The 26420-nt window shown below is 44.7% G+C and overlaps 1 protein-coding gene across 1 annotated transcript; it reads left to right on the top strand.

Moving 5' to 3' along the window:
• The first annotated feature begins 792 nt into the window (after positions 1-792).
• Positions 793-26420, top strand: LOC140719003 (glycogen [starch] synthase, muscle-like). Its single transcript, XM_073033312.1, has 6 exons — positions 793-925; positions 5489-5670; positions 8877-9068; positions 13970-14158; positions 22182-22326; positions 26299-26420. The coding sequence occupies exons 1-6, from the start codon at positions 793-795 to the stop codon at positions 26418-26420; spliced, it is 963 nt and encodes a 320-aa protein (XP_072889413.1).

Raw genomic sequence — 26420 nt, 5'->3', positions numbered from 1 at the left:
TCACTTTGAGCACATAATTAGGATCCCTAATCCTTGTAATTGCTCCTTTCGTGTTTGAAGGAGAGGGAATGAACAGCATAAAGTATTGCTCTTGCAAAGGGAGCAGTGCATTTGTACCATTTTGTTTTGTGACTTTCTGCTAGCAAAAGTAATTTGTATTGGGCTGTTAACTACAATGGGATACAGCTTTGGAGCAGTAGCAAGAAAATGGAGTCTGAGAACACCACGTCTGGTTTAAAACTTTTGTCATTGAATCAATGCTGGCTTTCTTTGTCTATCTATACTATTCTCATCATATTTTCCTGCTGCCATAATAGTGATGGTTCCTCTCGTCCTCACTGACCACCCCATCACTCTCCACATCCAACACATCCTCCACAACCTCAGACATCTTCAAAGGGACCCAACCACCAAACAAGTCTTTACCATCCCCTCCCCACTGCTTTCCGGGTGTAGATAGGCTGTACCATTCACCCTTTCCCCCAGAGTAAGGTGAGAGAGAAAGATTCACTGCTCCTAAAAAAAATTTGCCCGACACCCTCAAAAAATTGCATATTAATGTTAAGGACCATTTCTTTCCCATCCCTGGCCGGGACCCGCCGGGTCTCCCTCTGTCCCGGAAAGCGGCCACCGGTTGAGAGACGAAAGGAACTGAACCCTCGACCGTCCCATTGCGTTCGCGCCCTTATTCAAATATACCACTGACGCGGCCTCCGGCTTTATGACGTGATTATGGGCCAATCACGCAAGCCTGTTGCCCTTCTCGTGTTTCTGATTGGATGAACGTTCGCAATGGGCCCGCTGATTGGCTGTGCAAACCCCGACGGCGGCGATGAGGTAGGGCAGCTGATTGTCGGCGGAATTAAAGGCGGCGTCCGTCCCCGCTCACCCGCACCCCGTCCCAGGCCGGAGACAATACCTGCCGGTATTTGCCATCTCTCCCCAGGCCACAGACAACACCTATCGGGACCTGCCAGTTCTTCCCAGGCCAAAGAAAACACCCAACAGGACTGTCCATCTCTCTCCAAGCCAGAGCTAACGTTGACCAGGAGTTAGTACACTTCCCCAGCTACCGAACAACATTGGCATTTGTCAGAAGCAATGGTCTAATCTTGGTACCTCTCCCGATGTATTGAATAACATTCACCGGAGCTCGACCCTGGCCATAGTACAATTTTGGGTTTACATGACAGCGTGCAATTCCGAGACTGCTTCGCCTTCCCTCCCATTCTGTTGTGATGCATCATGAGTGCAGTTCCCAGAGGATCGACAATCTCCCTGCTTAACAAACTATCCACTACCTCGCTCAATCGGCTAGATAGCCTCCGGACACTGGTGCAGGAAGATGTGATGCTGGTAGAGGTAGCGTGGGAAGTGGCCAACAAAGGTGAGGATCTAGTTGAGTATAGTTTAGAGGTGACGTTCCTCATGTCCCAGGTCTACCTCAGGGGAGAGATTGTCTGACTGGGTCTGTCACGAGTTAGTTCTAGAACTTGGGCTCAATTCTGATCTTGGGTGCCACCTTTCTAACGCTTGTGTATTCTCCCTGACTACCTGGGGTTCCTCTGGGTTCCTCTCATTTCCAAAGATGTACAGGTAGGCTACTGCAAATGACCACTTAGTTAATGCCAAAAAAATAGCCAAAAGGGAAATAATGAGCGTTAGTGAGAAAAAAATGGCTGGACTACGTACAAATAAAGAGAGGGGAGGTAGCTTTGAACCGATGAGAAGATTCACCCCTTTCTATGACATTATAGCAATGAATGCTTCCTACACTCATATCCCTCAAATCCAGTAATCTGCTTCCTGCTTATTCCTAATCAAACCTTCAGTATCCTTAGTCATATAAGATTCTCTGATCTTGCCTTCTTTGCCCTTCAATCTCACTGGAACACGCTGGCCCTAGGCTGTTGGAATCATGTAGTTATTGAGATTTGGTGCTCACACCCTATTGCTTTGTAGGTCTGTGGTTTCCCACCAACATGTGAACTGTTTCCCATTGCCTTTGTCAGGGGCAGGTGCACCTTCAAGTGGCAGATTTCATTCAGTTTTGTTGTCTCACCTCACAGGTGTGGAAGGCTGCCCTTTCTGGTTTAGAAACATGACTCTTCTTGTCGATCTCTGAGGCAATGCTCAGTCAAACTCATTTTTTTAATCCATGCCATAAATCACTGTCCCACTAATATTTTCCTGCACTGTCCAGCTTTAATCATAGACCACACATAAATGCCCTTCAGTCCAATTCATATACACATAAGGTCCCATTCTGAACTGGTCCCATTTAAAAAAAAATCCATCTCCCTCTGCACCTTTCCCAACCTTTTTATGTGAAGACCTTGCCTCTCAGGTCCCCTTTAAAGTTGTTCCCCTCTCGTTTTAAAACTATGTCTTCTAGTTTTTGGCTCACCTATGCTAAGAGAAAAAAAATCTGTGACTTCCTTTTAAATGTCCCTCATGATTTTATAAACCTCTATGAGGTCACCACTCAACCTCCCATACTTCAGAGAAAACAGTCCCAACCTAGGCAGTTTCTTCTTGTAACTCATGCCCTCTCCAGGAGCACTCCTTGCAAATCTTTTCTGCACCTTCTCAGGGTTAGTCACATCCTTCTTCAGAACTGTGCACAAAACTCCAAGTAAGGTCTTCCCGATGATTTGTAAAGCTGTATCATGACATTCCAACACTTGAACTCAAGTCCCAACCAATAAAGGCAAACGCGTCGTAAGCCTGCTTTACCGTATTAACATGTCACCACCTGTCTAAGTTTCTCTGATGTACAACACTCCTCAGAACCCTGCCATCCACTGTGTACGTCTTGCCCTGGTTTAACTTGTCAAAGTGCGTCTCTTGGCATTTATCTGAGTTAAATTCCATCTGTCACTCCATTGTCTACTTCACAATTGATTAATATCCTATTGTAACCTTAGACAATTTCTTCACTGTCCATTGCACCTTCAATTTTGGTCTTATTTGCTAAGTTACTAACCATGACACTGACACGCGTAACCAGACTGTGTGGGGAAAAAAGTGAATTCAGTTTTTATGACCCTCATGATTTTATAAACTTCTGTAAGGTCACCACTCAGCCTTGTACTCTTCAGGCAAAAAATATTCCCAGTCAATCCAGCCTCTAGCCCTCCAGTCTTGGGAATATCCTTCCAAATCTCTTCTGCTCCCTCTCCAGCTTAGTCAGAGCCTTCTTATAATATGGTGACCAGAAATGCACACAATGAACTGACTAAGGTCTCCCAGATGATTTATACAGCAGTGACATGACATAAGGTGAACTACACCGGTCCCTGTGGCACACCCATTGGTCACAGGTGTCTATTCTTAAAAGCAACAATCCACCCTTGCCCCCTAGCCATTTAGCTAGCTTGCCCTGGATCCCATCTTTCAGCCAGCCTACCATGTGGGACATTGCAAGGCTGCTCATGATCCCTTTTTGCCCTTCTGATTCCCTTTCCCAGTGTATTCCTGCCTCCCTTACCCTCCTTAGGGGCTCCAGTTGATTCCATATCTGCAGACCTGACATTTGTCTCTGTTTTCCTCACCGGAACCTCAATATTCATCAACCAGGGTTCCCAAATCCTCCCAGCCTTGCCATTCACTCTAAAAGGAGCACACCGGCCCAGAATTCTCCCCGTCTCACTTTTTAAATGTTGTAATTTCACCTACCCCTTGTCATGTAAAAGCCTCTTTCCCTGCTAAACGCCTCTCCCAGTCAAACTTTCCAAGCTCCTACCTAATGCCATCAAAATTAACTTCAGCACCATTTAGGATTCTAACTTATGTACCAGTACTTTTCTTCCAAGACTATTTTTAAAACAGTTCAATTATGGTCACTGTTCCCAAAAAGCTCTCCCACTGTCACATCAGTCACCTACGTAACCTTTTTCTCAAGAAGAGTCAAGTACAGGTTACCTCCTCACTCGTAGGGACCTATAGATAATGCTGCAGAAAACTTTTCTGGACATAGTTAACAGATTCTGCCTCATCCCTTCACTTAGCATTATGACAGTCCCAGTCAATATTAGGGAAATTAAAGTCATTTTTGAAAATTATGAGGGGTATCGAATAGATATAAATGGTCTCTTTGTTTCCAACTCTTTGATGTAACTCTTTATTTCTGACTTAACTGCCCAGACAGTAATATCACAATCTCTCTATTTCCCTCCATAGATGCTGCTTGACTCACAGTTACTCCAGCTTTTGTTTGTTTCTCCAGGTTTCCCGTATCTGCAGGCTTTCACGTCTCCCTAATACCCATTCATGCCATAAGTCCATGCTTCTTGCATTTAACTAAATGTAGTTCAGCCCATCAGACCTTCCTCGTTCCTGTCCTGCCTGATCTGCCTATGGATCTTGCTCACTTTAACTTCTATATTTGCTCTACGTTCCCATCAGCCTCACTACTACTTTGGGTCCCACGCCTTGCCAGTTCAAACCTTCCCAGGTGCAATTAGGATATTTTGCCAAGATATCAGTCCTCTTATAATTCAGGTACAAAATGCCCCTCTCCTTCTATGGATCACCTCTACTCCAGAAGAGATCCCAATGGTCCAATGCCTTGAATCCATCCCTCCTACACCAGGCCTTCCACCACAAAAAAAAGTAGTGGATGCAGCCCAGTCCATCACAGTAAAGCCCTCCCCATCATTGAGCACATCTACACGGAGATTTGTCACAGGAAAGCAGCAACCATCATCAGGGAACCCCACCACCCACATCGTGCTCTCTTCTCATTGCTGCCATCAGGAGGAAGATACAGGAACCTCAGGACTCACACCAACAGGTTCAGGAACAGTTATTACCCCTCAACCATCAGGCTCTTGAACCAAAGGGGATAACTTCACTCAACTTTACTTGCCCCATCATTGAAATGTTCCCACAACCAATGGACTCACTTTCAAGGACTCTTCACCTCATGTCTTTGATGTTTATTGATTATTTATTATTATGATTTCTTTCTTTTGGTATTTGTACAGGTTGTCATCTTTTGCACACTGGTTGAATGCCAGTTGCTGCAGTCTTTCATTTAGTCTATTATGGATTTATTAAGTATGCTTGCAGGAAAATGGATCTCAGGGTTGTATGTGGTTTTATATATATAATATATATAGTTTGATAATAAATTTACTTGAACTTCGAACTTACATTTACTCCATTGTTGCTCTTACTAGCACAGAGCACAGGTGTAGAATCCAGAGTTTGCAATTATTGAGGTCCTACTTTATAACCTTGTATTTAACTCCCTATAGTCATTCTGGAAGACCCTCCCACTATTTGAAACCCTTCTGACAAGTTCCAGTTTCTGAGTGTATTATCTCGCATAGGCAGGTGACATCATACTGAGGAATGCAACAGCTCAGAGCAGAGCATGCTACACTCCTTAAAGGCAAATTCACCAATACTGTATATGTCCTAGAGTCTGTCTATCACTGGGTCCTCTGTGGATATTTTATAATGTCTCACTTTCTGTTTCCAGTTGGAGGTATCTACACCGTGATTCAAACGAAGGCAAAGCTCACGACAGACGAGTGGCAAGAGAATTATGTGCTGATGGGTCCATATTTTGAGCAAAATGTCAGAACGCAAGTGGAGCTGGTGGAGCCACAGAACCCTGCGATCAAACACACCATTAACTCAATGAATTCCAAGGGCTGTAAGGTACCAGATACTTGGGAGCAGGGAGTAAGACCTGAATTTGCATTGGCTGTCAACAGGGAGATTCACGGCTTCCACATTAATGTTCACTCAACACCAATAATGAACTAAAGCTTCTGTCACTTTGAGGCATTTATGAGAAACTTTCCTTTTACAGAGGGAGTTAATGTTGAGTCTCTTTAACAACACTAAGGTAGATGAGTCCCCATGGGATACACCCCAGGTTACTGTGTGATCAAGAAATGAGATTTCTGGAGCCTTGATGAAGTTCCTTGAGCTCTGTCTCCCACAGCTGAGATTCTGGAAGACTGACGAGTAGCTAATATTTGTTCCATTATTCAAGAAAGGAAATAGGGATAATCCTCTGATCTATGAGTCTCACATCAATGGTGGGGAAGCTACGGGAGAGAACTTTCAGAGATAGAATTTGTGCGCCATGAGTAATTAGGGACAGAGACCATGGCTTTGATGGTTGCAAGTCATTTCTTACGAATTCAATTAGTTTTTCGAGGAGGTGATGAAGGTGATTGATGAAGGCAGAGTTGTGGATATTGTCTATGTTACACTTTACAAATTCCTCATAGGATGCTAATCCAGAAGATTAAGGAGATCATGGTGACTATTCTGTGTGGATTCAGAATTGGCTTCCCGTAGAAAATGGAAGATAGGCATCTGTGGGATTATTCTGGCTGCCGATCTATGCCAAGTGAATCTTTGCTGTTTGTGATATATATTATTTATTATTTGGAGAGACAGCACAGTAACAACCCAATGAGCCCAAATCGCCCAACTACACCCATGTGACCAGTTAACCAACTAACCCGTATATCTTTGAAATGTGGGAGGAAACCAGAGCATCTGGAGGAAACCCACATGGACCTGGGACAACGTCCCAGATAAATCACCCAGTTTAACCTGTAGATGGGTGGGTCAGTTGGCAAATGATCAAAAGTTTGATGGGTGTTGTAGATAGTGTAGAAGATAGCTAGAGGAAACTACAGGGTATAGATCAGTTTCAGATGTACATGGAAAAATGGCAGATGGAGCTTAATCCGGTCTGTTAGCAGCCTTTTTCTTTACTTTCTTCCTGGTGTTTCCATTATTTGGTCTCCTGTCATTACTACGGGCATTGTTGTAACAATCATTCGGATATTTCCTGTGTTTTCTTCATGCATACTTTCTGATAATTCTCTCTGAAATGTTTTTGAGTATGCTGATCCCCATCACAAATCTTTCCTTATTCTTTCTATTCTTCATGAATTCATCTGCCTGATCCAAACTCTCCATCAAATCCTGTTAAGTTTGGTCTTGTCTAATTGTCTTTCTCACTTTCGATGAAGTTTATATGTTCTCCCTGTGGCCACGCACGTTTCCTCCCACAAATCCCATAGCCTAAAAGGTTGGTAGGTAATCGGTTACGTGTGCAATTAGGCAACGTGGGTTCATAGGACCTGTTACTGTGCTGTATCTCCAAATGAAAATAAATAAATATGATGTGTTACACTTGTGGAGATCAAAGGTAAAGAGTTGGGGGGAGTACGTAATTAATGACAAGATTCTTAACAGTTCTGGTGTACAGAGGGATCTTGAAGTCCAAAGGGATCTTGAAGTCCAAGTCTTTTCCAAAGTCAAAATGTCTAACAGCAGAGGGTAGGCATTTAAGCTGAGAAGGGGTAAGCTCAAAGGAGATGCTTTTTGTACCTGGAAAGTTCTGCAAGGGGCGGTAGTGGAGGCAATACGATAGAGGAATTCAAGAGTCTCTTAAGATAGACACATGAATGTGCAGATAATGGAGGGCTTAAATTACATGTGGATTGTTAGGGGGAAGGGATTTGTTTAGTTTGGCATTCATATTTTAGTTTAATTAGTTTGGCACAGCATCGTGGACTATATGGCCTGTTCCTGTGCTGTCCTCTTCTCTCATCTGTGCTCAGCATCTACACATTACCAGCAAGACCAGTGTTTATTGCTCATCCAATATCCTGTATCAGTGGTGTTTCTGTGCTTTATTGTAAACGGAGACCATCAAAGCAAAATCAGAATTATTATCACTGATATATGTCATGAAAATGGTTGTTTTATGGAAGCAGCATGGTGCAAACATAAACATTATTTTAAGTTACAATAGATAGATAAATAATAAATAAATAAATGGCAATCTCTCTGTCGATAAAACCCAGACCCCAGATGGATTTTGTTTGCATGGATTTCCCAAAAGCTCAGTAAAAGAATAAGTTCAGCAGTTTACAAAATAGTCTTCCTATAAGGATAGTGACCTGTGGTGTTCAGTGGGGATCTGTTCTGAAATCCCTGCTTTTTTGTCATTTTATAAATGACTTGGATGAAGAAGTGGAAGGGTGGGTTTGTATGTTTGCAGATGACATGAAGGTTGGTGGAGCTCTGGATAATATGGAGGGTTGTTGTAGGTTACAGTGGGACATTGACAGGATGGCGAGCTGGGCTGAAAAGTGGCAGATGGAGTTCAACCCAGGAAAGTGTGAAGTGATTCATTTCGGAAGGCCGAATTTAGAAGAGAGAAATGCAGGGTTATCGGCAGAATTCTTAGTTGTGTGGAGGAACAGAGGGGTCCGTAGATCCCTCACAGTTACAATGCAAATTGATAGGGTTGTTAAAAAGGCATATGGTGTGCTGGCCTTCTTTAGTCAGGGAATTGAGTTTCAGAACCACGAGGTAATTTTGCAGCTTTATAAAACTCTGGTTAGACCACAATTGGAAAATTATGTTCAGTCCTGGTCGTCTCATTATGGGAAGAATGTAGAAGCTTTAGAGAGGGTGCTCTCTATATCTTGCAATCTAGAAGAACAGTATCTCAAAGGAAAGTCCTATTTCCTCCTGGTTTACTGCCTGTGTGAATCGTTCTTGGTGCTGAGGTGCTCAGCCATCATGAGGACATGTCTGGATGCCGAGAGTTCCGTGGGTCTCAGAATACCCAGGACTCTATGCCCTGTGAAGTGGTGTCGTGGGATCTGTAACGTGCACTTGAGGGGGGTAGATGTTCTATCTAGCAGACTGTGCCTCTGATAGCGTGGTGCTCCTTCGTGCTGTGGTGGATTGTCAGACTTGGGCTGGAGTTTATAACCTTCTCACCCTGAGCACACTGAGCGATTGGCAAAACCCGCTTCTCCCAAGGATCCAGAACCACTGTGCAGTAACCACGCTCGGTAATTGGTCCTGTTTTCTACGTGCAGGTGTACTTTGGGAAGTGGCTGATCGAGGGGAACCCTTCTGTTGTCCTGTTCGATATCGGTGTTTCAGCTTGGAACTTGGACCGCTGGAAAGCTGAGCTCTGGGAGTGCTGTTCCATCGGGGTCCCCTGGAACGACCGAGAATCCAATGATGCCATTATCTTTGGTTTCCTCGTCACTTGGTTCCTGGGAGAGGTCAGTGAAATCCATGTCGAGTTATTCTGGGTAGTGGACTCTACGTCATCCGTGTAAAATTCAAAACAAATTCATTTTCAAAGTACCATATACTACCCTCAGATTCATTTTAGATTAGATTAGATTCAACTTTATTGTCATTGTGCCGAGTACAGATACAAAGACAATGAAATGCAGTTAGCATCTGACCAGAAGTGTTACGAATTTACAAAATAACTGTGAATAAAAAATGTTACAGCACACAAATATAAAAGTACTGAGACAGTACAATATGGGTGCAATACTGCTTAGCGCTGTGATGTGAGGTTCAGCAGGGTCACAGCCTCAGGGAAGAAGCTCTTCCTGTGCCCGCTGGTGCGGGAGCTGAGGCTCCTGTAGCACCTACCAGATGGGAGGAGAGTAAAAAGTCCATGGTTAGGGTGAGATGCATCCTTGATGATGCTTTTCACCTTGCCCAGGCAGTGTTTATAGTAAATGTTCTCAATGGTGGGCAATTGGGTGCCGATAATCCGCTGGGCAGTTTTTACCACACGCTGGAGTCCTTTGTGGTCCGATACGGGCCAATTGCCGTACCACACTGAGATGCAGTTGGTGAGTATGTTCTCAATGGTAAAAGTCCGTCAGTATCCTGGGACAGGAGTGAGCTTTCTTGATGCTCCACAGGAAATAAAGGTGCTGTTGTGCCTTTTTGATCAGGATGGAGGAGTTCAGGGACCAGGTGAGATCCTCAGAAATGTGGACAGCAAGGAATTTGAAGCTTGATACACGCTCTTTCTTGCATGCATTCAAAATAAGTAGAAAGAAACATAATAGAATCAATGAAAAATTGCACATGGCGAAGACAGACAATGTACAAAAGACAACAAACTGTGCAAATACAAAAAGAAAAGAAATAATAATAAAAAAACAAATAAGAAATAATTATCAAGAACATGAGTAGCAGAGTCCTTAAAACTGAGTCCATAGATTGTGGAATCCGTTCAGTGTTGGGTGAAGTTAAACCGTCTGGATCAAGAGCCTCACACACAACTTGCTGGAGGTACTCACCAGGCTGGCAATGTCTAGGAAAAGAGTACAATCAATGTACTTCAACTGTACTCTTTTCCATATATGCTGCCTGTCCTGCTGAGTTCCTCCAGCATTTTGTGTGTGTGTTGCTCAGATTTCCGGCATCCGCAGATTTTCTCTTGTTGGTGGCTCAAGAGCCTGATGATTGAGGGGGAATATCTGTTCCTGAACCTTGGTGGCGTGCAACGTGAGGCTCCTGTACCTTCTTCCTGATGACAGCAATGAGGTCTGGATGGTGGGGGTCCTTGATGACCGATGCTGTTTCCTGCATCAGCGCTCCTTACAAATGTGGGGAGGGCTTTACCCGTGACGGACTGGGCCGTATCCACTACTGCTAACTATGCCAGCATGAAAAAGAATTTCCTCCAACAACATTCCTGGTAGCTTCCTGGAAGCCCTTGGATTTTCCTTCACCTTGTCAACCAGAGCGGTCTCATGCCTTCTTTCAGCCCTCCTGATTTACCTCTTGAGTTCCTTTGCCTTTCTTATACTCTTCAAGTTCCTCATTTGTTCTTTGCTGCCTATACTTGCTATGCAGTTCTTTCTTCTTACCAGGGCCTCAATATTCCTTGAAAACCAAGGTTCCCTAAACACATTAGCCTTTCTTTTATTCTAACAGGAACATAAAAGCTCTGTACTCTCAATATTCCACTTTTGAAGGACTCCCTCTAACCAAACATGCCTTTAAACAGTGTCTCCCAATCCACAACTTTCTGACGCCAATAGAATTAGCCTTTTTCCTATTTGAAATCACAACCCAAGGAACTGCCCTATCCATAATTATCTTGAAACTAATGGACATATGATCACCTGATGCCAAGTATTCACTTACACAGGCTTCTATCATCTGTCCTGTCTTGTACCTTAGTAAGAGATCCAGTAGTACACCCTCTCTAGTTGGGACCTCCATGTATTGATTAAGGAAACTTTCATGAATACATTTGACAAGCTCTATCCCATCCAGTCCTTTTACAATATGGGAGTCTCAGTCACCATGTGGAAAGTTAAAATCACCTACTATCACAACCTCATTTTTCTTGCAACTGTCTGTATGTACAAATTGGCTCCTCTAAACCCCACTGCCTATTGGGAGGTCTATAATATATAATGTGGTCATCACTTCCTTTACCCTCAGTTCCGCTCACAAGCTCTCCAGTCTGTCCTGTCTAAGCACTGCCGTGATATTTTCCCTGCCACCTCTCCCCTTTTAATCTCTCCTCCTCTTTCATGCCGAAATCAACCTCAGAACACTGAGCTGCTACTCCTGCCCTTCTCCAACTGTCTCACTGATGACTACAATGCCATAATTCTAGGTGCTGATCCATGCCCTGAGCACATCTGCCTTACTGAAAATACTCCTTGCATTGAAAGAGAGACGCAACTCAGAACATTATTCCCACCATGCTCAAACTTCTGATTCCCGTCTTTATATGTAGGCTTAACATCATCTTCCCCCACAACCACTCCACTAACTGCCCCAACACCCTGGTTCCCACCCCCCTGCAACTCTGGAGCAGCACTTGCAAACATTCCCAAAGGGATATTGGTCCCCCTTCATTCAGGTACAAACTCTCCAATTTGTACAGGTCCTCCTCTGGAAGGGAGCCCAATGATCCAGAAATCTGAAACTCTCCCTACTGGCCACATGTTTAACTGTAACACTAGGGCAGCCACTGGGAAATCCTGCCTTTTATGGCAGATGGAACAGTCCCCCGATGTACGTCTGGTCTCACCGATGTAGAGGAGGCCACACCAGGAGCAGTGGGTACAGTGGATGACCCAGACTGTTGAAGTGTCACCTCACCTGGATAGTTTGGGGCCCTGAGTAGTGGTGAGCGAAGAAGTATACAGGTAGGTATAGCTCTTGTCCCACCTGCAGGGGTGAGTACCAGGCGGAAGACGAATACATAAAGAGTGATTCCTACAGAAAGCAGTCAGAGGGAAGAAGAAAATACGTGTTTGGTGGTCAGATCCCTTTGAGGATTGCAGAAGTTACGAAGAATGATGTGCCAGGTTCGTGGGGTGGTAGATAAAGACAAGGGGAACTCTATCTCTGTTACGGCAGTAGGAAGCTGGGGTGAGGGCAGATGTTGCTCTGGATCTCCTATGTTTATGATTTGCTGCCTCGCAAATCAAACCCTTGGCACTTCAATTCACACGGTGCCTGCAGCTCCTGAAAAATAGCTGCTCCACTTGAGCCTGCCTCCCTTTCATACCCGAAAACAACTTGTAAACACTGCTGGCTCCTTATGCAAAACACAGTTGAACGAGCCAGGGCTTTTCTATTTGGAGAGGAGGAGGATGAGAGGTGACAAGAGTGGACACCCAGAGGTGTTTTTCAGGGCAAAAATGGCTAATATGAGGGGGCATAACTTTACAGTGTTTGAAGGAAAGTACAGAGGGGATGTGATCCATGGTTTGATAGTTCCATGAGGCATTGACTGATTCCAAGCCTGAACTCTGTCCTCTAAATTTTGAACCGGTTAAGCTGAGCTGTAACTGGTTCGAAGAATGGTAGGTGCATAGAATGTGCTGCCAGGGGTGGTGGTAGCGACAGATACATTGAAGGTATTTAAGAAACACTTAGACGAAGATGTATGAAAGAAGAAATAGAGGACTAAGGGTTAGATTAATCTTGGAATAGGTTAAAGGATTGGCAAATTTTGTGGACCAAAGTGATCGACATACAACCTTAAGATTCATCTCCTTACTGGCAGCCACAAATCAAAGAAGCACAATTGAACCTATTTTTTAAAAAGGCCATCAAACACCCAAAGTGCAAGGGGAACAGAAACAAATTGTGCAACTGATAAATGTAAGCAAGTAACATTCAGAACTGAAGTTCACGAGAGTGAGTCCACAACCACAAAGTCGATTCAGGAGCCCGTTAGTTGCGGAGCACAGCCACAGTTCAGCGCAGAGACGAGTAAACCCACCTCCCTGTCCTTTTCAATCTGCCCTGGCACTTAAATTGTCCAACCCTCGGGTTGCTTCTCACTCTCATACCCAGGCCCTGCCACTCATTGTGACCACGTAGGTTTCCACAAAGTGCCCTAGTTTCCTCCCAAACAAAGATATGTGGGATGGTTGGTTAACTGGCCAATTTAAATTGACCCTAATGTATAGGTAAGTGGCAGAATCTATGGGGATGGATGGGAATGTGGGGAGAATAATATGGGATTAGCATAAAAGGCATACACAACTCAGTGATAAACAGTCATTTTCCCAGTGTGGAAATGTAAAATGCTATAAAGCACAGTTATAAGATGGGTAAATTATAAAGAGGATTTTTAAGCAATTGTGTTTTTATAAAGAACGCAGTGGGTGCCTGGAATGTGGAGGCATTTAGTCCCTGTGCAAGTAGATTTTATTTAGAGATAGTGTGGAACAGGCTCTTCTGGCCCAATGAGCTGCACCACCTGGCAACTCTAGCCCTGGCCTTATCACAGAACGATTTACAATGACCAATTAACCTACCGACCGGTACGTCTTTGGACTGTGGGAGGAAACCAGGGCACCCAGAAGAAACCCACACCCTCAAGGGAAGGACGTACAAACTCCCTACAGAGGTCACCAGAATTGAACTCTGAACTCTGACGCCACAAGCTCTAATAGTGTCACACTAACCACTACGCTACACACAGATGTACAGCTTAAATTCGTATCATGGTTGGCATAGACACCATGGCCCTAAGTTCTAGAGAAGTTGTCAGCGTTCCCCTGGTAACCGCTGCTCCTGAGATGCATTGGCTGATGTACACCAGCCGATGACTTTGAATAATTCTGTAACGGTGTTTTCTGTCCGTGTCTAACACAAAGCATTTGCGTTTCAGTTTGTTTCCCAGTGCAAGGAGAATTGTCCATTTATCATCACTCACTTCCACGAGTGGCAGTCTGGTGTTGGTCTGATCATGTGCAGATTCCGCAAGATTCCTGTGGCCACAATCTTTACAACACACGCCACATTGCTGGGACGGTACCTGTGTGCTGGGAATGCCGATTTCTACAACAACCTTTCAAACGTGCGTAAACATCCTTCCATTTCTGTTCTGAACTCTGGCCAGTATCCTGAATCGTGCAATATTCCTCTGGTTTCACTCTGAATCAGGCGTAATATCATGAAATTTGTTATTCTGTGGCAGCAGTACATTGCAATACATAAAAAGACTATAAATTACAATAAGAAATATATATAAAGAATTAATTTAAATAAAACACACACAAAAAGGCTGGAGGAACTCAGCAGGTCAGGCAGCATCTATGGGACTGAATGAACAGTCAACACTTGGGGCCGAGACCCTTCTCCAGGACTGGAAAGGAAGAAGGAAGATGACAGAATAAAAAGCTGGGGTGAAGGAAAGGAGGATCGCTAGAAGATGACGGGTGAAGCCAGGAGAGTGGGAAAGGTAAAGGGCTGGGGAGGAAGGAATCAGAGAGGAGAGAGGACAACAGGAGAAAAGGAAGGAGGAAGAGACCTAGGGGGAAGTGAAGGGTAGTTGAGAAGAGGAAGGGGGCTAGAGTGGGGAATAGAAGAGGGGAGGGAGGAGGGAAAATATTTATTTTAACGGTAGGAGAAATAAATATTCATTCTATTAAGCTGGAGGCTACCCAGATGGAATAGTGAGGTAGTACTCATGGGTTGGTTCATTGTCTGTCCAAAAACCTGGTGGCGGAAGAGAAGTTGTAACTAAAATGCTCTGAGGCTCCTTCGGGCCCTCGTACATCCTCTCTGATGGTAGAAATAAGAAGAGAGCACGTCCTGGGTGACGGATGCCAACTTTTTGAGGCATCGCCTTTTGAAGGTGTCCTCGGTGCTGGGGAGGCTAGTGTCCGTTACGGATCTGCAACCCTCTGCGGCTTTGGCAAGTTCAAGTTCAATCATCATGTACACAGATAAACAGATCAACGTCCTTCTGGGACCAAGGTCCAAAACACAAAGCATATATCACATACAGCAGATAAAATAATATGAACACAGGAACATTAACATTCCGTAGATTTGCAAGTTAACATAGTGTATATACGATATAGAGTTAAACATACAACAGTATAACAGATAATGTGCACTGGATGGTAGCCTGGGTAAAGAAGCTGTTACCCCCCCCCCTTGTTCTTTTCCTGTGGCATGTTCTGCCTAACAGTAGGAAGTCAAAGAGGCGGGCGGGAGGGATTCTTGACAATGCTGAGGGTGCTGCGAGTGCAGAGCTTCTGATACGTGTTCTGGATGGTGGGAGGGGGGCTGCGTTGGGGGAGAGACCCATTGATTCTCTCAGCAGTCCTCACAATCTGTTGCAGGGTCTTGCGGTCTTGTTATTCCCATACAAGTCGGTGATGAAGCTGGTTAGGACACTCTCGATGGTGCTCTGGTAGAGTATATTTAGAATGGAGGCGAGGAGCCTCACTCGACTCAATCTTCTCCGGAAATAGAGGCGCTGCTGTGCTTTCTCGACTAAAGACATGCTCTCCAAGAAACCTGGTGCTCCTGGCTCTCTCTCCATGGAGGAGAGGTTGATGTGCAGTAGGGAATGGTCAGCCTGAAGTCCTCAGTCATCCCTTTGCTCTTCTCCACGTTGAGACCCAAGTTCGCCCCAGTCCACAAGCCACTCAACCTCCTCTCTGTATGCTGACTCATCATCATTGCTGATGAGGCCAACCACAGTGGTTAGAGCTGGATCTAGCAGTACAGTCAAGCGTCAGCAGTGTGAACGACCCCGAGGTTTTGATCCTGTGCAGTGGCCCCTGACTCAAAATGTAGAGATCGGGGCTCAGTCAATGCGTTGTGGAGCTGTCACACGACGGTTCACAGCCAGGTACAGAATGAACAAGTCAGCTAAAGACAACTTTCATCCAAAGAGCAAACACGAGGAAATCTGCAGATGCTGGAAATTCAAACAACAACACACAAAATGCTGGTGGAACACAGCAGGCCAGGCAGCATCTATAGGAAGAAGCACTGTCGACGTTTCGGGCCGAGACCCTTCGTCAGGACTAACTGAAAGGAAAGATACTAAGAGATTTGAAAGTAGTGGGGGGGAGGGGGAAATGCAAAATGATAGGAGAAGACCGGAGGGGGTGGGATGAAGCTAAGAGCTGGAAAGGTGATTGGCGAAAGTGATACAGAGCTGGAGAAGGGAAAGGATCATGGGACGGCAGGCCTCGGGAGAAAGAAAGGGGGGGGGGAGCACCAGAGGGAGATGGAGAACAGGCAGGGTGAAGGGCAGAGAGAGAGAGAGAGAGAAAAAAAAACAAACAACTAAATATGTCAGGGATGGGGTAAGAAGGGGAGGAGGGGCATTAACGGAAGTTAGAGAAGTCAATGTTCATGCCATCAGGTTGGAGGCTGCCCAGCTGGTATATAAGGTGTTGTTCCTCCAAGCTGAGTCACCCAAAGATGTGGCTTTTTAAGAATATCTGAAAGATAGAGATGATTAGGGTAGGGATCCAGCTCAGAGGAGTGATGGGGATCAGTGAGGAGAGGAATAAGGTGGGTAGATGGTGATGGAGTTAGAGGGCAGGGCGGCAGCTCCTCCGGAGGTGGAGGGCAGGAGGAGGGTGACTGGAATGGTCAGCTCCAGGTAACAAAGGCACAAATGATGGTTACAGCAGCAGAGAAAAGGGCAGACGGAGGGGGAAGGAAGGATCTCACTGATGGAATCGTAGAGTTATACAGTACAGAAACAGGCCCTTTGGCCCAACTCATCCATGTTGTCCCAGGTGACCACTTTCCTCTAAACACTTCCTATCCATGTACCTGCCCATCTGTCTTTTGAAAGTTGTTATGGTACCCGCCTCTGCCACTTCCTGACAGCTCGTACCGTATCAACACACAAAATGCCAGAGGAAATCTGCTGAGTTTCTCCAGCATTGTGTGTGTGTTCTCGTATTTCCTGCATCTGCAGATTTTCTCATTCCATATACTCACCAGCCGCTGCTTGAAGAAGTTGCCCCTCAGATCTCTCTTAAATTTCTGAAATTAATTCTGTGCCTTCTTGTTTTTGATTTCCTTTCCCTGAGAGAATCCATCCCCCTCATAATTTTACAGACTTCTATAAAGTCACCCTTGGATTCCTACACTCCAAGAAATAAAATGCTCGTTTGCCACTCTCCCCCTAAACTCAAGCCCTCAGTCCATGGCTCTTCTTTGCACTCTTTCCAGTTTAATGATATATTTCCAAATAAAAAGGCAGCCAACATTGAACACAGTAAGTGCAGCCTCACCAAGATCTCGTACAACTGCAACAGAACCTCCCAACTCTTATACTCAGGGCCCTGACCAATGAAGGATAGTGTGCTAAACGCCTTCTTCACCATCTTGTCTACCTGTGTTGCCACTCTCAGGAACCGTCTATTTATTCCAGACTGTCCCTTTCTTCGACAACACTCCCCAAGGACCTTGGATCGGTAGTGACGGTTCCGAAAGAGCCACGACACTGCTGACGGTGATAATCTCAGCGAAACCTCAGCTGGTGCCGGGGAGAGACGGAGTGGGTGGGCCAGGTACAGAGTCAACGTGAACTGACAGTCATCTTCTTGTCCTCTCCACTCTGATTACCGAGCTTTTGACATCCAGCCTTCAACTCTAAATGCAGGCTGTTCATTCTGCAGTGAAAGGTGTGATCCATAAAGCAATCCCTGGGGAATTCAGCCTGACAGCAGCTTCAGTAGCGTTCATTTATCACAGATAATTGATGTGTCTGTGAGACAAGTTCTCTGTCACTTTCAATATTCTGCTCTTTATAGTCTCTTTATAGAAGTATAGCTCTTAAACAAGCCCTTCGGCCCATCCAGTCTGTGCCGTAACCGGTTAAGCTGCCTATTCCCATCAACCTGCAGTGGGATCACAGCCCTCCATACCCTTACTATCAATATACCTATCCAAACTTCAGTTAAACTTTGAAATCAAGCTCGCATGCACTACTTCCGCTGGCGGCTCATTCCACACTCTCACAACCCTCTGAGTGAAGAAGTTTCCCCTCATGTTGCCCTTAAACTTTTCAGCTTTCACCCTTAACCTATGACCTCTGGTTGTAGTTTCACCCAGCCTCAGTGGAATAAGCCTGCTTGCACTTACCCTAGCTGGACTCCTCATAATTTTGTATACCGCTATCAAATCTCCTTTCAATCTTCTACATTCTAAGGAATAAAGTCCTAACCTATTCAATCTTTACTTATAACTCAGATTCTCCAGAGCCAGCAACATCCTTGTAAATTTCCTCTGTGCTCTTTCAACGATGCTTACACCTTTTCTGTAGGTAGGTGACCAAAACTGCACACGATACTCCAAACTACACCTCACCAATGTCTTCTACAACATCTCTCTGTGACACCACTTTCAACGAATTACGGACCTCTATTCCGAGATCCCTTTCTTCCTCCACACTCCTCAATGTCCTACTGTGTTTGACCTACCCTGGATGGTCCTACTGCAGTGCATCATCTCACACTTGTCTGCATTAAATTCCATCTGCTATGTTCAGCCCATTTTCCCAGCTGGTGCAGGTCCTTCTACAAGCCATGATAGCCTTCCTCGCTGTCCACTATACCACCAATCTTGGTGTCATGCACAAATTTGCTGATCCAGTTAACCACATTATCATCCAGATCATTGATATAGATGACAAACAACAATGGACCCAGCACCGATCCCTACAGCACTCTACTAGTCACAGACCTCCAGTCAGAGAGGCAAACATCTTCTACCACTCTCCGGCTTCTCCCACAAAGCCAATGTCTAATCCAATTTACTACCCCATTTTGAATGCCGAGTGACACAACCTTCTTGACCAACCTCTCATGTGGGACCTTGTCAAATGCTTTGCCAAAGTTCATGTAGACAACATCCACTGCCTTGCCTTCATCTACTTTCTTGGTAACTTGCTCTTAAACTCCGTAAGATTGGTTAGACATGACCTACCACACACAAAGCCTTAATCACGCACTATCTTTAATCAGTCCATGTATATTCAAATACTTTTATATCCAATCCTTTAGAATACCTTCCAATAACTTTCCCACAACTGATGTCAGACTCACCCGCTGAAAATTTATGTTTAGAGCCTTTCTTAAACATTGGAACAACATTGGCTATCCTCCAATCCTGTGGTAAATCTCCTGTCACTAAGGATGATTTAAGTATCTATGCTGGGTCCTGACAATGTCTGCACTTGCCTCCTATAGGGTTGTCATCCACCCTGATTTGCCTCTCCCTCTGCAACCTGTACAGGATCCATGAAGTTAGTGCCACTTTACTTCACTTTTATAGACTCTGTGTCCATTTCCTGAGTAAATACAGATGCAAAAAATATTTAAGATTTCCCCCACCTGTTTTGGTTTACCATTCTGATCTTCCAGAGGACCAGTTTTGTCCCTTACAATACTCTTGCTCTTAATGTATTTGTAGAATCCCTTAAGATCCTCCTTCACCTTGTCTGCTAGAGCAACATCATGCCTTCTTATAAGTCCTGCCGAAGGGTTTCGGTCCAAAACACTGACTGTACTTTTTTCCATAGATGCTGCCTGGCCTGCTGAGTTCCTCCGGCATTTTGTGTGTGTTGCTCAGATTTCCAGCCTCTGCAGATTTTCTCTTGTTTGCCTTCTAGTAGCCCTCATGATTTATTTCTGAAGTGTTCTCTTGCATTTCTTGTACTCCATAATCACCTCATTTATTCCTACAAGCCAATACCTGCTATGCACCTCCTTTTTACTCTTAACTAAGACTTCAATATCTCTTGAAAACCAAGGTTCCCTACATTTGTTATCTTTACTTTTCATTCTTACAGGCACATACAAGCTTTGCAATCTCAAAATTTCACTTTTAAAGGCCTCCCATTTACTAAGTACGCCTTTGCCAGAGAAGAGCGTGTACCAATCCACACATTTCTGATACCACCAAAATTGCCCTTTCTCCAATTTAGAATCTAAATGCAAAGTGTTCCCCTACACAAACTTGTGTCACCTGCCGTGTCTCATTCCCTAATAGGAGATCAAGTATCGCATGCTCTCTCATTGGGCTTCAACGTACTGATTAAGGAAACTTTCCTGAACAAATCTGACAAGTTCTATCCCATCTAATCCTTTTACAGTATGGGATTCCCAGTCAACACGTGGAAAGCTAAATTCACCTACTATAACAACCTTATGTTTCTTGCAACAGTCTGTGATATTTTTACAAATTCGTTCCTCTAAATCCCTCAGGCTCCTGGGTTGTCTGCAATATAGCCCCATTAACGTGGTCCTACCATTCTTATTTGTCAGTTCCATGCATAACGCTTCTCTAAATGTATCCAGTGTATCTCCAGTGTATCCTGACAGCACTGCCGTGACATTTTCCTGACTAGTAATGTCACCCATCTTCCTTTAATCCCTCCTTCTCTGTCAAGTCTAGAGCAACGGACCCCCGAAATATTGAGCTGCCAGTCCAAGTCTCACTAATGTTTACTATATCATAATTCCAGTTGAAGATCCAGGCCCCGAGCTTATCCGCCTTTTCTACAATACTTCTTGCATTGAAATATATGCGGCTCAGGACACTGGTCGTACCATGCACGTCCTTTTGATTCCTGACTTTACTAACATCTGTCTCTACAGCCTCTCCACTAACTGTTCAGGCACTCTGGTTCCCATCCTCCTGCAACTGTAGTTTAAGCCCCACCATACAGTGTTGGCAAATCTTCCCACTAGGGTATTAGTCCCCCCCTCTAGTTACGGTGCAAACCGTCCCTTCTGTACAGGTCCCAACTTCCCTGGAAGAGAGTGCAATGATCCAAAAATCTTATGCCCTCCCTCCTACACCAAATCCTTGGCCACATGTTAAACTGTATAATCTACCTAGTCCTGGCCTCCTTTCTGGTGACAGCTCGCCTCTTCGCCCCCTTTCCCTTCTGACTCACAGAGCCAGACTCAGTGCCAGAAAGCTGATCGCTGTGACTTTCCTCTTCTAGGTCATTCCCCCACCAACAGTATTCAAAGTGATATGTTTGTTGAGGGGGATGGTCACAGGTGTACTATTCACTAGCTGTTTAATCCCTTTCCCCTTCCCGACTGTCACCCAGTTTCCTGTGTCCTGCACCTTGGTTGTAACTACCTCTCCATATGTCCTATCTACATCCTGAATAATCCAGAGTTCATCCGGTTCCAGCTCCAGCTCCTTGACATGGATTGTTAGAAGCTGCAGGTAGATGCATTTCTTGCTGATGTGCTCGTCAGGGGCACTGGAGGTCTCCCTGCCTCCCCACATCCTGCAAGACCATTCCACTATCCTGACTGGCATCTCTACTGTCCAAACTGAGCAAACGTAAAGAAGGGGAGAAAACTCTACCTTCTTTGACTGAAGCCTCTCCTCGCGAAAGCCTCAAAATCGCCACTCTAACTCTGTCCACTCCAATGATAGCCACTGTGACAATAGCCATTCTGCTTGCCCTGCCTTCCTTTAATTTGTTCTTGCTAATCATTCCCAAATGCTGATTGGTTGCTGGCCAGAGTTTTAAAAAAAGCTACCGCGAGTCACTGCCTTTAATACTTGACCAGTGGGCCTGTGAATTCCATCCTCTCAAGCTTTTGATCTCAGTAATTGGTCACTGGTTAATGCTTTAGTCCAATCAACTCAAGCAATTTCTAATAAAGACCGTTGTCACCTGTTTTCACAAGGCCCATTTAAATCCCCTCTCACGTCAGTCAGTATCTGTGGAGGGAGAAGCAAGCAGCTGGTCAGTCAGCGTCTATGGATGAGAAACAGGAGAAACAAACCTTCGACCTCTGTCTGTCTTGCTTGGGTTCCTCTTTCTTTTCTGGGAACACTTTGTTGTTCAGCCGCACAGTAAGAGGTGTCTGTGCAACGGTTTTGGATGGTTACCGACTGTTAGATCGAGGGGCACCAATGAGAGGCAAGCATTTGTTTCTTTTGCACATTCTTAAGTCTCTCCTGAAGCAAACAGCTCCACAGATGCTGTCTGACCTGCTGTGTGTTTCCAGTGTCTCGCATTTCTAATCTCAGATTTCCAGCTTTTGGAGTTTCTGCTGTTCATGCTATGATAGTGTCTATTTCAGTTTGATGTAGACCGTGAGGCAGGTGAGAGGCAGATTTACCATCGATATTGCCTGGAGCGTGCGGCTGTCCATTGTACTCATGTATTCACCACAGTGTCGGAGATCACAGCCGTGGAGGCAGAACATCTGCTGAAATGCAAACCCCGTGAGTAACGTCTGTCACTCTGTGTTGAAACGCAGCCCTCAGCTCCAACTTCAAGACTGTGCTCTCAAAGCCTTTATAGAAACTTGAGTAAGAGAAAGGCAGCGCTGGATACTTAATGCGCCACTGTTTAACTGATTTACAAATGACAGAGAGCTAAAAGTAGGGAGGGGAGATGCACTATTAATTGGAGACAAATTCACAGCTGCACTCAGAGGGGTTGTCAAGCTGAATCTACATGGTTAGAACTAAAAATTAAGAAAGATGCAATCACTCTGATGGGATTATACCACTGAGCCACCGGAACATGGAAAAATAGATAATATATCAGTTTCGAGAAAGATGCAAAATCGACGGGGTTGTTGCAATGGGTGACTTCAACTTTCCTAATATACTGTAGATTGGGTCCTCTGTAGTGCAAGAGCTTTGTCAATGTTGCATCTAGGAGGGTTTCTTAAATCAATACGTAGATATACCAAAAAGAGGAGTAGCCATTCTGGACCAGGTATTGGGAAATGCACCTGGCCAGGTGACTGAACCTTAAAGTGGAGGGCAATTAGGTAACAGTGACCACAATTCCCTAAGTTTGAAGACAAAGATAAATACAGAACTTGCAGGAGAGTATTAATTTCAAGCAGGGCAAATTACGAGAGTATTAGGCAGGAACTAGGGAATGTGAATTGGGAACCGCTGTTTATGGGCAAGTTTATAATTTGACACGTGGAGGGTGTTGAAGGACCATCTGCAAAGAGTACAGGACAGATGTGTACCAGACAGAAGGGAAGACAAGTACGACAAAGTAACAGAACCTTGGATTATGAGAAAATAGTGAATTTTCAAGAAGAAAATGGAAACATAGGTAAGGTTTAGGAGGCTAAAATTGAACAAAGCTCTGGAGGATTATAAAGAAGATAGAAAAGAACTCAGAGAGGGAATTAGGAGACCCAGGAGGGGTCATGAAAGCCCTTGGCAATTCAGATTAAAGAGAATGTCAAAGTGTTCTGCACGTACATCGAGCCACAGAAGGATGACTAAGGAGTGGGTAGGAACATCAAGAATAGAGGGAGCATGTACGTGGAGGCAGAGGATGTGGATGAGGTCCTGAATTACTAGTTTGCATCAGTGTTTACCTAGGAAAAGGGCATGGAGGGTAGAGATGAGTGTGAAGGAAATGCCACGTTCTATGGCATTTTGAGATAAAGATGGAGATAGTGTTGAGCCTTTTAAAGAAAATTAAGATGGATAAGTCCCCAGGGCCTAATGGGATATAGCCCACAATATTGAGAGAGGTAAGAGATGAGATTGCTGGGGCTTTGACATGATTTTCTGGTCTCTATTTCCATGTACAAAGTCCCAGTTGACTGGTGAGTAGCTACTATATTCAGGAAAGGAAATAGAGATTATCCTGGAAACCACAGAGCGGCAAGTCTCATGTCAGTGATAGGGAAGCTATGGGAGATAATTCATATAGATTAGATTTATGAGCATTTGGAAAACTATGGCCTAATGAAGGACAGTCAGCATGGCTTTGTGTGTGGTAGGTCACGTCTTACTGCCTTGTGTTTTTTGAGAAGGTGATGAAGGTGATTGATAGCAAAAGATCTGTGAATGTTGTCTACATGTATTTTAGTAGGGCATTTGACAAGCTCCTTCATGGGAGGCTCATCTAGAATATTAGGATGCATTGGATCCACAGTGACTTTGCCCATAGAAGAGGGTGGTGGTCAATGGGATTTATTCTGGTTGCGACTAATGATCTTGTCTTGTCCGTACTGCACCAACCGCCGCCATTGGGCTATAAACGTGCAGGAGCAGTGTGTGGTTAAGTGCCTTGCTCAAGGACACACACACTGCCTCGGCTGAGGCTCAAACTAACAACCTTCAGATCGCTAGCCCACAGCCTTAACCACTTGGCCATGCGCCAACACATGGTCCATACTGGGATCTCTGCTGTTAATGGTATCCTTCATTCATTACGTGCCGTTTCATATGGCGTGGACGATCATGGTCTTTCCTTGACCATGATTGTCCTAGGCAACTTTTTCTACAGAACTGGTTTGTCATTGGGCAGTGTCTTTGCAAGACGGGTGACCCCAGACATTATCGATACTCTTCAGAGATTGTCTGCCTGGCGTCAGTGGTTGCATAACCAGGACTTATGATGTGCACTAATTGCTCATACGACCATTCACCACCTCCTTCCATGGCTTCACATGACCCTGATTGGTGCGGCAGGGGGCGGGGGTGAGGGGTGTTAAGCAGGTACTATATCTTGCCCAATGGTGACCCACAGGCTAGCGGATGGAAGGAGCACCTTACACCTCCTTTGGTAAAGACATATCTCCACCCCATTTATTATCATAAACTGCATAGAAATGACCTGGATGAAAGCGTAAGTTCGCAGACGATACTAGGACAGGTGGTAGCGTGGATAGTGTAAAAGATGTAGATAAGTTGCAGATATAGGCAGGAAATTGACAGATAGAGTTTAATCTGGTCAACTACAAAGTGTTGCAGTTTGAGCAATCTAACGTAAAGGGACAATACAGAGTTAACAACTGGACCCTTAATGGGGTTGATGCACAGAGTGATTTTGGGGTCCAAGCCTATAGATCCCTGAAAGAAGCTGCATAGGTTGATAGAGTGGTAAGGAAGGCATATAGCAAGCTTGGCTTTATTAGCTGAAGCTCTGAGTTCGAGAATCATGATGCTGCAGATTTATAAAAATCTAGTTAGACCGCATCTGGAGTATTATATCCTATTTGATTGCCCCATTACAGGAAGGATGTCAAGGTTTTGGGGAGGGATGAGAAGAGATTTACCAGGACACTGCCTGGATTGGAAGGCATCTTCCATAAGGAGGGGGCTGGATAAAATTAGGGTGTTTTCTCTGGAGTGGCAGTGGCTGAGGTGAGACCTGATAACAGTTTGTAAGACTACAAGCATTGATTAAATAGGCAGCCAGTATCTTTCTCCTAGGGTCAAAATGTTTAGACCATAAGACTATAAGATATAGGAGCAGAAGTAGGCCATTTGGCCCATCGAGTCTGTTCTGTCATTCAATCATGAGCTGATCCTACTTTTCTGGTCATCCCCACTCCTCTGCCTTCTCTCCACACCCTTTGATGCCCTAGCTAATCAAGAACCCATTTATCTCTGTCTTAAATACACCCAATGACTTGGCCTTCACAGCCGCTCGTGGCAACAAATTCCACAGATTTACCACCCTCTGACTAAAATAATTTCTTTGCATCTCTGTTCTAAATGGATGTCCTTCAATCCTGAAGTCATGCTCTTGTGTCCTGGACTCCCCTACCATGGGAAATAACAGCCATATCTAATCTGTTCAGGCCTTTTAACATTTGGAATGTTTCTATAAGATACCCCCCTCATTCTCCTGAACTCTAAGAGCTGCCAGACATTCCTCATACAGTAACCCTTTCATTCCTGGAATCATTTTCGTGAATCTTCTCTGAACCCTCTCCAATGTCAGTATATCCTTTCTAAAATAAGGAGCCCAAAACAAGTTTAATACTAAAAGCATTTATTTAAGGTGAGAGATGAGTGGGACATAGTGTGAGATGGGCCCCTGGAATGCACTTCCTAGGTGGTGGTGGGGGAAAGTGCAATAGATGGGTTTAGAAGTCCTGGCCAAGAGTCCCTTTAATTGGTCCCTTTAATTAGACTGAGGAGATGGGTGATGCTAGATTGGAGCGTTCCTGGCTGGCAGATCATTGGGTTGAGGTCACTGTCAGGTTGGGGTTATCTGGGACTGGTTGGGATGCAGAAATATCAGGATGGGTACTGTCTCCATATTGGGCAGGTTTTGGCCTGGGCTCGTGTTCGGTTGTTGGTCTCAGAAGTAGTCCCTCTCAGAGTTGTTGATATTAGTACCCATTACGCATGGAATTGATTGAAAATTCCTGTTCCAACACAGACTCTCTGAGTTAATAACTTTCTCCTTTCTTTCCACAGATGTGGTCACTCCAAATGGATTGAATTTGAAGAGATTCGCTGTAATGCATGAGTTCCAGAATTTGCATTCCACAAGCAAGATGCGGATACAGGAGTTTATCCGAGGCCATTTCTATGGGTAA

The sequence above is a fragment of the Hemitrygon akajei genome, chromosome 31 (assembly GCF_048418815.1).
Source record: "Hemitrygon akajei chromosome 31, sHemAka1.3, whole genome shotgun sequence".
Lineage (NCBI taxonomy): Eukaryota > Metazoa > Chordata > Chondrichthyes > Myliobatiformes > Dasyatidae > Hemitrygon > Hemitrygon akajei.
The sequence above is the reverse complement of the archived record's forward strand: the minus strand, read 5'-3'. Positions and strand labels throughout refer to the sequence as shown.